The following is a 16705-nucleotide window of genomic DNA, read 5'->3' on the forward strand; positions in this document are numbered from 1 at the left end:
AAAAAAAAAAAAAAAAAAAAAAGTGATGTTTAGAGGCTACTTTGCCTTCCTGGGTTAGGGGACAAAAGATAGGCTCAGCCATAAATGCTTCACCATCTCTCACTTTTGGAGATCACATGTTCTGTCCTAAACAGGTTGTTGCTGTGGGCAGACGGCATAACAAACCATCTGCTTGGAGGGGCTCAGAAGGCAGATCCATTAATGCTGCTAAGCCGATRAAAAGATCTCAAGAAAGAGGGGCATCCTTAACTGAGGGGAGCACCTGAATTAAGCTTTTAAGGCATCTGGAAATTTGAGTTTAAGAATTGTACAACCTCAAAAAAAGAGCAGAAAGAAGATGTGATTCTGCTGCTAAATTTACTCCACTTCCTCACTGAAAGTTCACAGTTGAGGTTAATAGGAATTCAGGTCTCTGGGACAGGGACAAATCACACAGCTCTTGCCAAGCCAAGAGCAGCTGTCACTCGTAGAACTGTCTGCTCTGGATGCTATCCCTTTCTTTAAAGCCTTGGGACAGACAGGAGAAGACAAGAAGGGAGTAATTCAGATACTTAATAACTGTTTCAATGTCATTTTAGACACCCTTCCACACACACACACAAAAAAAACTGTTAACCCTGCTGCTTGTTCTGTCCATCTTAGATACCTGGAGGCATCCCAATGACATTAGGCAGCTATGTTTAGGCCTCTGAATCACTCCCAAAAGTATTAAAAGGTGAATTCAGCAAATTGCGCTCACTAAAAGTATTTGACTACCTGCACATTGGGAGAATTTCCACCAGAAAAAGGGATTAACCTGGACCAAAATATCAAAGTTTCCTTTTTATATTGTAAAATATATTACCCCCCCCCAAAAAAAAAGGACCAAATCTATATTAACTCTGTCAAAATATATTCAAAATATATAAATCCTCTAAATAACAGAAAAAAAATCAATCAAGAATCATTAGTGAAAACTCATTTGGAACATTCTTGGACTTTGATCAAACAACAGACACTGCACTGACATACTTTTAAAAATTAATGATGACGATTGACAAAAAGTCACTTACAGTCTGGTCGATATCCCACACTTCGAGGAGTTCTTTTTACCAACAAACTGTCAAATAAAACCAATGTAAAATTGAAACACAGAAAAGCAGCAGGACAAAGATTTAAGACTTTAAAGACATGCTGAATTTGGCCTTCAGTGAGATTGAACATGTACAATTGAAAGCTTGATTATGCATGCACATCTTAAACATACTATTTTATTTGCAGCTGCAGCTGGTTATAATGATAGAATCGAGATGTCCTTAAATCACAAACAGTTTACAGTCTAAGAATAACTAACAGGTCTGTGAGAAAGAGACTAAGAAATACTGCTCTGGATGGACTTCCATCGTGAAAAGTGACTTAATGAGGTTCTGTGTGTGTTTAGAAACGTAAGGTACAACCACTTTAGTTTCTAGGTGACAACTTGGGACCTGTCCAGGCCAACAAAGTTGTTTCAAAAACATGAGTATTATGAAACAGAAGTTCAGCTGGTTAAAGCATCCTCAGCTGCACTTGGGCAATATGTCCTCAACTGTTTTTTCACTGGCAGTATTCATTACCCCCACAAATAAAATGTAAGTAGTTTTGAGGATAAAGTGATAAAAGCATTACACCAGTTCCACTTTCCCAGAATTAACAGAGAAGTAGAAAACATGGAGATGTACAGTTGGGGATGCTTTACTAAGAAGAAATGCCTCACCAGTTTACTTTGACTCACTCATTCAACTGAGCATTTCTACCTTCATGCCTGACATTTGCCTTTGAGGCAGGGAGATTTGGGGAGGAAAGAGAAGGTGGTTGACGGCTAAATGTAAAGACAGCTTGAGCTGCTCCGTATTCACAGATAGCCATCTGTTTAAGGGAAGAGGTCTCTATTGCTTAAATTTCAGAGACTGACAGGATGTACCCTGATTAAGGTACTTCCATTAGTGTTTTTCCCCTGTAAACTACTAAGATTATCCTGTCTTTTTAATGGGGGCAGGGAGGAGAATCTGGTACTGTCAATGCAGATGTTCTCCTGATAACAGAGTTTCTTCATCTAGAAAACGATATTAATGCGTTCAGAACTAGCCATGAGTAGCTGTGCTAGCACAACTCTGCATAAGCACAGACCTCCTTCCCTGCCAGATCATCACTCAGGGTCGGGGGGGCATTTGTCAAGTTCACAGTTTCAGTTTTAGACATTCAGAAACTTTTATCAGGAAGATTTAATTTTTTAATATCAGGCTTTGATCAAACTTCGAATATGTAGGCTTTGATATAACAAACCACAAATCATGTCAGCATTAATTGGCATCACCCTGCTACAATTGCATCATTTGTCAGAGAAAGAAAATGGAAAAAAAAGCAAGGCAAGTGAAGTAACTAAGAACATCTTTTTATATTTAAGACTGTCTACAATGATCACACTTACTTTGTTCAGGTCTTTGACAGACCTAAATTAGTGCAACAGGTTTAAAAAATAGGAAACTGGACTTTGTTCATACTATATTCTGCTCAGGAGGTACACTGCTACGATAGTGCACTTTTCAATGACAAACATTTAAAATTTGGCACATTTATGAGGCCAGGGAGAAATCCTAAACTATTTCACCTTCAGCAGGTCAGCACCAGATTATCAGCAAGAAGAGCTGTTCTAGTACCTCTAACGACTGTTTTGGTATTGTTATGGCAACACAACTGATTAGATATTATACCCCACTCTGGTTTATCTCTAATCCCCAGCAATCATTATGCTTTTATTGCAAAATACACAACTACAGCATAGCACCGTGAAACTTAGAAAGTAGGAGGAATGTTGATATTGGTTAATTGTATAAAATTATCTTCTATGTTTCTTATTAGTTCTAAATTTTTTAATTAAAAAAGTGTTTTGAAAGTATTTGATTAGAAGATATAACTAAGTAGAAAAGCCTGGAAGACCATATGGCTGGTGACTCTCATAGCATGACCTCTAAAGCCCAGCTACACTACGTAYATTACACAAACAGTAACGTGAGAGTACATATTAGTTTAATTCTATGATTAAATCCAGCAAGGCAGACCAATAAAGATCTCCTTTGCACAGGTACACAACTGCTGTATACAGAACTGACAAATAAAAATGTTCAGATAGATGCTACATAAAAAAGACAGTCACTGATATTTTTCTTACCCCAGTTGCTAGGAAGAAAGTCTATATGAAGTAATTTGAAGAAATTTGAAAATGCCTTCACCAACATGAAGTCATATTTTTTTCCCCAAAAAGATTTAAATTATTCTTTATACTTCTAAACCTAAGCTGGACTTCAATGATAAATTTAAGTTTATAGCCGAGAAGGAACTTTGTATTACCATGTTAACATGCAAAATAAATAAATAAAAGAAAGAAAGAAAAAAAGGAAAAAAAAAGAGACACACACATAAGAGAAACCCCACAAACCTTACCATAATATGACATGGCAAGAGATGTACCAAATATGCACAAACTATCCTTTCTGAACATAAARATCCTTCCAGCAATAGGACTGGAAAGAACAGAATATTGTTTCTGCCAGCCTAAATGAACACGTATTTTCATAACAAGCAAAAGTGCTCTTGGAGTTTAAGCAAAATATTGAACTCCAACAGATCATGTCATATATGACTCCTACAGAAATATTCCCTCCCGCTTCTGCTGTATGGAAATGTATTCCATACTATTTTTTCCACACTATGTCATTCTTAAGGTGAAATACTCATAATTAAAATGTTACCTGGCTACTTTCACCATCTTTGGATTGTACTGCTTAAGTAGAGACAGCAATGTTTTCATTGTTTTACCAGTATCAATTATATCCTGAAAATAAAAATCTCATGTAAGAAACGATGTTAAACCTGTCAGAGTAGCATTTTCAGGTTCTTATCAAAGACATTTTTCAATGGTAATAACATGAGAATATGCTAAAATACTGTTCATAATCAAATATACATGAGATAAAAAGACCGTATCACGCTGATGTGTCTATGCCCACCAAAGTGATCAAACATTTTAACAACAATTTAATTGCTGTAGGGAACAACAGTTTTGAAAACAGTACTGAACTATGGCCTTCTCAGCTCCTCGTGGAGATTTTATGGCTTGTGCTGGTGGCAGATATTAGATGAAAAAAGTTTAATTGTAATATTATACAAATAACATTAGTCTTGCAATTGAGTCCAGTTACACAGACAGATGTATATGACAGAAAGAAAAGGAAAGTAAGAAAAGAGAAAATAATTAGAATTAATCCATTAATACAATTAAAGAAAAAGTAATGCAATTTACATTACAGATCCATGGACCCAAAAAGTGGCCAAAAAAACTGCACTGGCAATAGCTTGGTGCAGTTCTGAAGTCTATGTTCAAATATAGTAAAATGAAGCTTGACACACCATCTTAGTCTCATCCACTGCACATAGAAGCAGGAAAAAATAATATACAGATTAAGACTGAAGCATCAGAATTACTGAGTCTCCTCATCTGAACTGAAATAATCACAGGATGTTTAGAGGGACAGGCCTCCCTGGCCTGAAATCATGGCCTTCAATATGGAAAGCGATGAACTGGATAACTCCGAAGCAGTAATGCCCTTGCTTCAGGTTATCTTCCCATGACTCACAATTAAAATAAAATAAAATAATTCAACAAAACACCTGTCAGCTATATCATCTTTAACAGTTAATGCTTCTAGTCATGGCTATAAACTCAAGCAAAGATAAAGACAGACAGACACAAAAAAATAAATTTAGTATAAATAACAAATAGTTACATTAAATTTGGTTTACATAAAACCAAAATAAAACCTGTACTAGTGGTCTTGGTACTGTTTGATTTTCTGTTTATTGGCGTGAATCCCCATTCGCTTGAGATTTTTCAAAGGGATGCCATATGGAAAATCCCAGCACCCTGGTGCACAAGATATTAAAGCTACAGTAAACATGCATTTTTATTGTTTGACAGTTAAAATGGTGGTTTGTAAAAGGGTTCATATTAGACAATGTGTAAGATGTGTCACTGAGTAGATGATTCACTGGACAGATGAAAAACTAACCTATTTAGCTCTCTGTGACTTTAAGGACATACATTCATCTGAAATGGAGTAGATACTTAATTAAATGCATCTGTCTGTCTGAAGCAAAATACACCTCAAAGGACACCACTGGTCACACAGCTGACTGCTGTACACATATGCTTTGGTAGGAGTTTTAGAACTGAAGGTGTTTCCTGGGGAATAAGATAACCTTCTCAAATTAAAAAAAGACATGCATAAAAACACACTCGATGACAAAAGGAAGCATGACTCCCTTTTGCTTGCAGAATCAGCTACCAGAATCGTTTCTCAGCTTAAGAACAAATTTATTTCCATTATTTGAAGCCTTAGGACATTATTAAATTGCAAGTCCATTTTTTCCGGTTTCCTGCCTCTGCTTCCCTATCCTGAGACCAGAAATCTTACTCCAGAACATGCTTTGAAAAAGTAATACTTACTAAACATAAGCAACACTGTCCATCAAAAAAGAGGTATTAAAGCACAAATTAAGCAAAAATGTCTACTAGAAAAACCAAACAGAAGTGCACTGTACCTGATAACGTCCAAAGAACCATGACAAGCTAGAGGAATAGGAATTTAGCAATAGCATAATGCTAATTAGGAATTAGCATTCTCTGTGTAAGCAAATTATATGCAGGGACACTGGGCTTAGCTCTGTGTTTCACGTATTTAAAGATATTCCTAATAGGAAGCTTTTCTACCCCTGCAGTTGAATTTCCCAGCCTGCCTTTATAAATCCAGAACTTAATATGCTTGATTTTACTTTGCTCAAATTATTAAAAAAAAATTCACAGCATACTAGAATTGACATAATCACAGAAAACTGAAAGCAAATGCAAATAGTAAACCATTTTAAATTGATAAACCTTGTTACATTTGGTACAGTTGAACGCAATTAAAGAATTCAGTTTTGGGTTTTACTAAATGTAGGAACACAGATCATTTCAAATTCAGAAACCACTTCCAATGCTCACACCTGGAATCAGATTTCAAGGCCTCCAGAAAGAAGAGGTTTTCTGGTTTAAGAATAACATCTATTCGAACTATTTCATAAGTCACACATTAAAACCACAAAGCGAAACATAATACTTACTTCTACAATTAGAACATTCTGGTGGGAAGAAAAAAAAAAAGATAAGAAAAATCCATTAGTGTTTAGAGAATATGCCATTTCTTAGACATGTTATTTTCTGTAACTTATTACTTAATTAAATTTCCAATGCAGGTAAACGCTCATCATTTACCATCATTTACATATGTTCACACATGTAATAGCACATTCTACTTGGTTAGTATTTCCGGTGTTCTAGTAACAATTAATTGGCAATGACATTCTCCTCTGTATCTCAGGCTAACTACAAACCGGTCTTTAAACCATTCAGACTTGAAGAATTATAGATCTATGCAAAAACACACCACAACGGAGTCTACACAATTCATATCCTTGTAAGGTAGAGCCTGTTATTGCAGTGTCACACTACAAAGACATGTACAGTTCTGCCATGTATTGCCATGCAATATATCTTCAATATGTAAGATTGAAATATGATACATATGCCTCAAAGATTGCTTATGTGTAATTAGGGGAAAAGTATTATGTTATGTCAGAACAAGAGGCTTTCTTGTTCTAATAGTAGATGTCTAGCTCAATACTCTCTGTGCATTCAATGGAGAAAAGCAGATTCCCAATTTACATTCTCTTACTTTCCTTCTCTCTTCATTGCCTTTTAACAGGAACCTCAGTTCCTAACTAAGGCCTGCAAGTTACCTGTCTAGGCAGCATGAATTCCCTTCACTACTCTAGTGGAGCATCAATACAAATAAATAAATAAAGCCACTCACTTTTACAGGTAAAATTTGTAGACAACAATCCACACAAGTTTACTCTTTTGAAGCACTGTAGAAAAACAGATCTCCTAAAACTTGCTGATATTTAAGACAGTGAATAGTTATTTTGCAAATTCAAACTAAACTGATGGCTCTGATGAGGCTTATCCACCCACTGAGTATAAAGTGGACATTCCTAAGTTAGACCTTCCTTTTAAATAATTGCCTGATAGCAAAATTCTTCAGTTTTCATTTTTTTAAACTCCATATAATCTCCACATGGTAAAAGAGCAGCCTTAAAACCATAAAGTTATTTGTGTTCTTTAGGGTTTTTTGGCTATTTTTGTTTTTTTTAAAAACATACAAAGAGCCATACCTTTCCGGTCAAGGTTGAAAGGTCATCCCCACCAATGACTTTTATATCTCCAGTTGACTGATCATTCTAATAAGAAAAGAGGAGGAGGAGCATTAGCATTACTGTAATTAAAATAACTTTTTTTTCACTGATGATCAAAACTGCAAAGTATATAATCAGTGAACATCAGGGAGAAAGAACTTCATGCCTTCAGAAACACAGCACCAGTGAGAATCTCTCTATTCATTAAAAAATTACAAGTAATCAAGTTTAAAGACGTTATTTTGGATGAAAGATTGTTTGTCAAGAGATCTGCATAAACACAGGCACTTTCATCTGTGACCACTGCAGATACACACACACACACACACATATATAAAAAGATATTATGACCTGCTACATTTCACTAAAGATAGGGAAATAAGGAAAGAAGTGCTTCAGTTTCCAAGCTACTATATAGCAGGCAACTTGCACATCAATGCTTTACAAAGCCTTACTCTTTGAATAAAAATAGGCAATCATAACAGTAACAAAAATAGCCAGCAGTCAAGGCATCCATTAATAATCAGAAATATAAGCTACAAAATGGCCAGAAAAGTCAAGGTTTGCCTGCTTTAAAACAAATATCAATAATGATCACACTAGTTACTACAGTAACTAAACTACAACCTAGGTATGCAATCCTATCACTACAACATCATTTTGCTTCAGTAAAATAAAACTTTGATACAAACGTCAATGAATTATTATGTAAGAAAATTTAAAGAACTGCTGGGAGTGCCTCATAGCTAAATCCGTACAGTTAATTTAAAAGCATTCAACTGATTTTAAACCTCGAAGGGATCTCATAGTTCATATTAGATGCATTAGATTAATTATTATGCTACTTAGAGATGAGATGGCACAATCCTACAACTTAATCATTCTAGGCAAAAGTTAATATCACATATAAAACCTTATTCTCTTGCCACATATCTTCCTTTCAGAAAACCTGCATTATTTACCTGGTTGATGCACCTTAAAGCCCAAGCTCACATTGCCTAATTCTACAGACACAGAGCTAAACAGCAGTTCCTTCCCAAAACCAGAAATGGTAGATAAAATAGAGAGGAGACCACAAGGGAACAGAGAGACAGGCACATGCAACTTCCTGTTTTTACAGCCGCATGAAGACTGATATCCACGCTATACGAACTGTAGGCAAGAACTAAAAATGTTATCACAAAAAAGGGAAAACAAATTATTTAGACACACACTGAGTATACAACAAGGCATCCTGGGATGATACTAAAGAGAAAATGTATTAAAACCCTTTTGAGCGTGATGTGAACATTCTTGGATGTTCTCCATAAAAAAGCAGTGACAGCTCTAGGTATATAAAAGCAGGTGAGAAGTCTAATGGGTATTTGCCATTTAAGATTTCTATGACACAACAACAACAAAATGTTATTATTATATCCTTTCGGTTTTACCCCATGTATTTTAAAATAAAACAGTAGTTTTAGTTATACCACTGCAAAGCTGCACTGAAATGCTATATTCCATTACTACAAGCAACATTCATTTTTTAGGAACATTCACCTTTTCAATGCTTCTGTAACCTTGCAAACAGCAACTAACTGAACAGTGACAACATCACTCTGTTGAAACAATCCAAAAAACGGATGTCCAAAATGACTTGTCACTGCTTGACCCAGTAGACACGCAGGCTGCTACTGAACACTTGAGATACTGGTTAGATTAACCACAAAAATGTGATTCAGTTAAGCACTGCATTCATAATGCTAAAGTGCATTTCCTGTGTTCACCCTATCTTAAAATTATCTTAAATGACAGCTTCTTCTTTAAACTTATACTCATTTATATTACAGGTTTCTCTTTTATCTATTTCTATACCAACATGGATTTCATCCTCTGCATGAAAGGATGTAAAAAGCATCATTCTTTACAAAAGAATGATCAAGAAAGATGTTACAGATATTTTTGCTTTAAACTTATGCACATAAATGGCAGGCTGGCACTCAGTACATACGTAAGATCAGGGTGCTAATGATCTGTTTGGATACAGAGCAACACACTACTCAAACATGAATACCACAAATTGTAGATTACTGTAAACCTTTGGCTTATGCATATTAAAGTATGATGATCAACAGAGAACAATCCAACCTACAAAAGCTATCCTGCTCCTTCCCACCAACAACGGTAAGAATTACCGCACATATTAATACAAAGCATAGATCTTCACTGGCGGGCATTCCTGCATATGTACTAAATTCCTGAACAATTAAAGGATAAAAAACAGTTACAAGAATTTCCAACGCTGGCTGTAACTAGATTCCACTGGAAAGAACTCTGTTTAATAATTAAGCAATGCTTTAATTATCTTAAGGAGCATTGTTTCTGATTTCGGTACTGTTAAGACCTTAATGCTTCACGTTTTAACACATAAGAGATTTGTTGTTTAGATCTCTTTTCACGGCCCCCCTGTTGTCATTGCTGAAAAACGATAATGCTTTACAAGATGGTGACCCCTGACAAGTAGCTCTGAAATCACTTTTTAAAAAGATATTTTAAATTCCTTACAGTATTTGCAGTAAGGCATGGCTATCACGAGATCTTTCAGAATACTGTATTGACCAGCATAGCTAGATTTTACCTCCAAGCAGCAGTACTCCACCAAAAAGCCCCGTTTCCCTGAATGACAGTGCAACACACCCATCGTCTTTTGGCTGCCCTTCCTGACTACACAAGCAACTTTTGCTCATTTCCAAACTTAAACGCAGCAGACTGGTGATATACAATTCTTCCAGCACGTACAAAATAAACTGCCTGTCAAGAATACAGAGCTCCGGTTTTGTTCACAATTGCTCTCTTTTCATTTCCTAACAGATGATCATTAAAATTCATGGGTATGGACTCCAGAAGCAAGAGGTATAAGCAAAGTTTACTCACAGCTTGATCATCTCAGTTATCTTAGAGGATCATTTTTGGGTGCAGTCACAGTATGAACGTTGCATTCCAACACGCAAAACCCATACACTTGTAAATATTAAATGATAATTTGAAGTAAGAACAGAACATCAATTTTAGAATCATTGCAAAAGTTCAGCTGCTTTTTTTTTAATGTGACCATGGTATTTTTAACCTCTTTTTTACCCAGTTTCTAAAGGCAGTCAACATGATCTAGTACTTGTATTCAAAGACAATGACAAAAGAGGTAGCTCTACTTTCAAAATTCATTACGTTTTGTGAGTTTTCCCATCATTATAATGTGGATTCCTTCATTTAAAAGGATGCTGAGAATCTCAGCTGAAAGCTAGAGAGGATTTTGAGTGCCAATACCATTAATAATGGGAAACCCATTCAGTTACACACACGTTCATGTTAGAACTATCTTATCCAGTCCATCACATTACATAATCTAACAAACATTAAGTCTGGATATTAATAACCACTAAAGAGTGAACAGAAATGAAATGTTCGTAAATATTGTACTAGTGGAGGCATCAGGTAACACGAGCGCCTCACTCATCTAGAACAAGAAAACATTCTTTTGTATAATTGGCTGACAAAACCAAAAACCCTGAAGCCAACACCTCAAGGAAAATATTCTGCTTATACAGCTTACTGTCTAAATTTCTCTGTATTTCTCTCCATTTATTACTTATTCCTTATTACTACAAAAGTGTCAGTAAAACAGGCCTTTAATTTCCGTAAGACTTACTTTCCTGCTTACTCTTCTGTTAATACCAAGACACCACAGTTTTGGGGAGTAATAAACATGAAAAGCAGCAGTAAAGAAATAAATGTAAGCAYGTCCATAGAAAGATGAATACAGAAAACACACTATGTAAGGCAGCCTTGCTTTTTAACAAAGCAATTTTTCAAGATTTTCCAAGTGTTTTTTTTTCCAAGTTAGCTGGGAGGTGGAAAGAGCAATGGTGGTGAGAAGGTATAGCTTTATGTTGTTATTTAAATAAGCCAAATAAGTTAATTGAAAATGTTCCTGCAAGAAAGCAGAAGATAAAAAGTTTCCTGACCAAAAGTGGTGGGAGTCACCATTTCCTACTCTTTAACATTTTATTCTGTAAGACAGACATTCAGGTTTCTATTTGTGGCTTTTACAGGCAGAATATATACACAASTATATGTGTATATGTGATGGCTTAGTCATTAAATGGACTAGCAGAAGGAGCCAGAATCCTTTGGGGCRGAGCAGAAAGCAAGAATGTCAAGCAGCTCTTGCCCATTATTTTTAAACAGGGTGCACGTGTACGGAGAGTGCCTTATGAGTTGCAACAAAAGTGTGGTGTGCCCCTTTCTGCCCAACCTTGCCTTCCCTTTAGAGAGTGTAGCTAAACCAGCTGCTGCCTCATGTTCAGCAAATGTGAACATGGTTTCCAGGTAACTCCTGAATGGTCAGCTGAGTATGTACTTTGGGGGATCAGGACTGCTCTCTGTACAAACAGACTAGAGCAAATCCTACCCAATTTTGAGCCATGCTTTAAAGGAAAATTTTAACACATCACTCAGCAGCAATATCTGAATTTATAAAGTCTCTCTATAGTCAAAACTAACTCTTGCAAATAACTTTATCTTTGGTTTCATGGTTTGATGAAATGAATGATGAAGTTGAACTTCCAATTTAGTAATCTCCATTTTTTTCCACTGGACTAGGCACTCCTCCACAACTGAGACAAATAATTTAAACTGCTAATTGGAATACAAAGTTGCTGAGACACAGATTTAACAGCACAATTTTGTGAAACAGTTCATTTCAACACTATAAAGTGAAACAAACAAACAAACAAAACGTAATTATTTCCACACTACAGATAGTTTTATGGAATAAATCCAAAATATCTCCTGACTGTTTCGAAAACACACAACCAGGCTTTGACTAAGTCAGGAAGTATATAGTACTTAAATACATCTACCTCTTCTTTCAGCCTGCCCAACATAGCCTCATGCTTCCTTTACAGAAAATTATACATTTCCTTGTGCTACTGAATGCCCCATTTCCCTGTAAAGTTAAATCATTCTGTTTAGAATGAAAATTAATTATTTTCCAAAAACATAAAGCCAAAGCAACCTACGTCTAGTCTCTAAAAGTCAGCACTGTATTCCATGGCCACTAATCATAAATCTGGTTTTATTGGTTTAGTATTTCTTCAAGGCCAAAACCATCTGTCATATTATTCAGTATTTGGTTTAGCCAAACAAAAGATAAGGTAGGGAACTCAGGTATATCTGTTTCTGCAGTTTGCAAGTCTTCCTATCCAATAAATGATGTCTAAGCCATATAAAATCTCCTAGAAAAAATCTGCAGGAGAACCTTCTGTATTATTCTAGAACAACAGTTTCAGACTTTGGGTAGTGGCCAGCGAGTAAATTGCTAAGTAAGTAAAGGCCATGGAAAGRATCTCTTTGCTCTAGAAAAGGGTTTTACTGGGCTGAGAAGGAGAACAAGGTCTGAAAGAAAACAGACAGACAAACAACAAATTAACTTGTGACTACTTTTCATAATTATCCTTCCCCCATCCTCTTAATTCACTTAATTATTTGTATAATATTAGCACATTGAGGCAGTAACAATATTATGCCATCTCTCTCAATAACTTTAAGTTAGTTAATTTTATATAAAAATTGCACAGCATTGCAGATATACTTACACAGTAACTCTTCAACCTAATGAAGTCTACAGTCATGGGGATTGATTTGTCACTGTTTCTGTTCAGTGCTTTGATGTAGTCTAATAAATCAGCAAAAAACTTATAGCCACCCTTGAGTACACAGAGAGCTACAATGTGATGTCCTCCCATGCCCTTCATAATCTCTCGTGCCAGTCTTTCCGTCCTGTACAAAAACAAGAAAAAGTCAGCTGCTGTAACACATTTAATTTGCTTACTAGGAGCAGTCATATTTTGTATTGTGCACGACAGCAGTAAACATAGGCACCAAGCTTGGAAACACATCTTCCTCTGAAATATTTGCCTACCACTTCAGTTAATTTTACTTGTTACTGGTCAACAAAGTTTTGCTTTTCAAGGTTAATCTAACAGTAACACTGCCAAACTCCCTTGTTTTCATATGTCACATTCAGCCAAAGCAAATCTAACACACTGAAGCTGTTTTACTCTCAGATATGGAACGCTTAAAGGTGTTTTTTTCCCTCCAAAAGATAGATCTGGTTTCCAGGCACAATGCAATGCAAACTAATACAACCAAAAGGATAGTAGCCCTTAACTAACTGAGAAGAAGCAAGACATTTTTCAAATTTAAAACTAGAGCTCTGTGTTTTTGCCAAGCTAGAATGTTGGCAAATGCTAGAATGCCAGAAACTTAACTCCAAAATATGATACCTGTAAAACAAAGCAAGAAAACACTGCACTGTTTTTCTGCAATCATTGTTTCTAAATTTATCTTGCAATTTATTTTAGAAAACATGGTATATGCTTACTGTGTATCAGCCAACAATAAGTTTCTCACAGCAAATTATAACTTTGCATCACATTACTTAGTAACCACACTTTGTCCATTTTTTCTATACATGGACAAAGGTTTTACAATACTTACAATAAACATTCCTATAAACTGTTTTTTATTCTAATCAAACAGCACCATGCAAAATCTAGATGCCTTCCCATTTGCAAGATCTCCAGAAAGATCTACTCAGAACCACTTTTTAATTGTCCTGTGTCTCCAAAACTCCTCTACTGAATTTGTTTTCACTCTGTTAAGAGGAATTAGGGTAACTATCAAACAAAAAGAGAACCAAAAAATGCCTTATAGGCTTTTGTACCTACTTCTAATGGTATGAGATGAAACTCTGAGAGCAAATAACAGATTTCAGTGACCAAAGTAGTGACAGACTGGTATTTGCAAAGACTAACGTGTTTCCTAGAAAGTAGGAGAATGTTGGATATTACTTGTCAACTATACTAACATGAAAAAGTCAAAGAAGGCAAGCTTAATAATTTACTTTTATTGCTATCCTAAGGAAATTCAAGACTATAACTATTTTCAGACTAAACTAATTCAATGTGCTCTAATTAGATTTAAAGATGGTAAAACATCAAAGAAACATTGTAAAGAAAGTCATATATTGCTATGTACCACAAACACTCGAGAACTATGACAAATTTCGAACAATAGTAGGACAGCAAATGTACAAACTCTTAGAAGCCATACAAGAAAGAGTTAATTAGCACTTCCACATCTTAGTCTCTAATTAAAAGTAATCAATCTATTTAGGTGGTCACTAGGCAGCAAAACTGTTCCTGGAAGATCATTTTTTTCCAGTGTCATGGAATCAGCTGGAGCAGTGTACGACATGTCTGAAGTCAAACAAACCTGTCCATGATGAGCCCATGAGGAATATAGACCTTTTCCAAATCATCTGCATAATGTTTAGGTATGCAAAACAAGTCCAGGTCGTAACCTTGTTCATCATCGCTGATCTGAAAAGGAAATAAAGTGAGATTTCTACAAAGTTCTATACAAGTCTGCGATGAGAAAAGCTGTTCAAGTCCTTACTTCGTTCAATAAGCTATCAAATACATTACACTTGTCTAGATCACCTTACCTTCCTCTTTATAAAAGCATCAGTGACACTGAACACAGTGTTTATACTAACAAAATCTTATGTTTCACAAGAGTTGTTTCAAATACTACAYGGGCTGTTGTCCACTACAGGATGGAGAGGAAATTATTTGAGGTTCTAACAACATTTTCCTCCACTAGAGAGCAAAAAATGAAACTACTACACCTTGATGAATCTCTACTTCCTGAAGAATCAAGGAGCTTTTAAATAGCTTTGATTCCTGTAAGTGTAATGCAAAACCTGCCTCTGCAGCTAAGCAAACAGTCCTTTTAACATGCACATCTTCCAGATCTCCACAACACGAAATCACAACAGAACACAGGTGCCAGTTTTCAACCCAAGACAAGACAGCTATATTAACATGACAAGTTATGCTCTCATGAACCAAGGCTTCTCAGACCACAATCTGGAAACCATGGAAGTTCAAAATCTTTCAGAATCAGAAATTAAAGCCCTGCTTCAGCAATCTGTTCCACATGGGCAAATTCCCTGTATGAAACAACTTGCAATATTAGCAAGTGTATATTAATTTGGACAAAAGATCAGCATATGTAGATAATTATAGCAAATACTGCTGAGGTTTAGGGTATATTGTCAAAACAGCATTAAGAATAGGTTTCCCTGAACCTTAACCTAGCTGCAATTTGAAAACTGCAATTAGTTTTTACTCATTTCATTTTTTGGTTATGTAGCTGAACACTTGTATGTATTAAGAGAAGTCAAGAATTGCAGGGGGAAAATTGAAGCTACAACTCACTAGGGTAGAAATTTTAAGGACCCATTTTGGCTATCGCTGCCCTTGCTGAACAGTCTCATTTCAGCACCCAAGGAAGCACTTACCTGGCCTGCAACCAGCCAACTGTTTAGATGCTTTTTTGCTGTGTAACCTGCAATGAGCATTTCACAGGGAAGCCAGAAACACCCCTCATCCAAAACTGATGCTGTGTGACCTGCCTGTGCACCAGCCCCAGAGCTGGGTCCCTGCAATCCAGGGCAAGCTATGATTTCACACAGGCAGGCAGGTCCTTCCCAAAGGTATGGAATTTTCCTATGATCCGGCCCCGTAATTAAGGTATCTAATAAACCTTGCTCGCTGCRCTTGGTAAGGAATGGGCCTTTCCTACGCGCTTTGCACATAATAATTATTATTTCTTTCTTGGAAAAGGGGCTGCACACATCTACAGCGGCAACCGTACGGCCGGCGCAGCTCTAAAGCAGAAGGCACCAACAGGCATTTCAAACTGCTGCGGCCGCTTGTGAACCCCAGGCATGGGCTTAAAAAAAAATAATAAAAATGAACAGGTAACATCCTCAGCAGAGTGCATTTATGAGGAAAAATAAATAGCCCCAGAATGTTCTTCCTCCAGAAATACACCCTAAGCTTCTTACACAGCACTCCCGGGTTTTACTGCACAAAATAGCACGTTCCCGCACGCCACGCGCGGAGGGGAATAGGAAGTTATATCGCGTTGCTTTGATTCCTGATGGGAAGTTATTCCGCGTTAATTTCTGAAGGAGCAGCCCTGGCTCTCATAACCGTGTTTTTGCTTCAAATCCGCTCGAGAAATAATTTCCCCTAATTGGGGAAAACGCCGCCTCACGTTACCCGCCCGGGGGGGGGGCACTTCCCGCGGCACGCTCAGGACAAGTCGCGAGGTAAAAAATAATAAGAAATAAATTAGAATAGCTGGGAAGAGAAGCCGCGGCGCGGCGGGCGCGGCGGCGGCGCAGGCCGGGCCCCCCTCAAGGTGACTCGGGGAGGGCGCCGCGGGCCCCGCGCTGCCGCCCGCGGCGGCGAACGGAGGCGCTCGGGGCGCGGGTCCCGCCGGG

The 16705-nt window shown here is 36.9% G+C and overlaps 1 protein-coding gene across 1 annotated transcript in view; it reads right to left on the reverse strand.

The window, feature by feature from the left end:
* Window positions 1-15790, reverse strand: part of HPRT1 (hypoxanthine phosphoribosyltransferase 1) — a 19586-nt gene extending 3796 nt beyond the window's left edge. The window contains exons 1-7 of the mRNA XM_085325549.1: window positions 15716-15790; window positions 14626-14732; window positions 12945-13128; window positions 7291-7356; window positions 6181-6198; window positions 3771-3853; window positions 1053-1099 (exon numbers count right to left, since the gene is read on the reverse strand). Of these exons, the coding sequence (XP_085181675.1) occupies window positions 1053-1099; window positions 3771-3853; window positions 6181-6198; window positions 7291-7356; window positions 12945-13128; window positions 14626-14732; window positions 15716-15775 (565 nt within the window). The 5' untranslated portion in view covers window positions 15776-15790. The remainder of the gene's footprint in view (window positions 1-1052; window positions 1100-3770; window positions 3854-6180; window positions 6199-7290; window positions 7357-12944; window positions 13129-14625; window positions 14733-15715) is intronic.
* Window positions 15791-16705: the final 915 nt, after the last annotated feature.

The sequence above is a fragment of the Rhea americana genome, unplaced genomic scaffold (genome assembly GCF_003343005.1).
Source record: "Rhea americana isolate MKP2758 unplaced genomic scaffold, rheAme1 scaffold_98, whole genome shotgun sequence".
NCBI lineage: Eukaryota > Metazoa > Chordata > Aves > Rheiformes > Rheidae > Rhea > Rhea americana.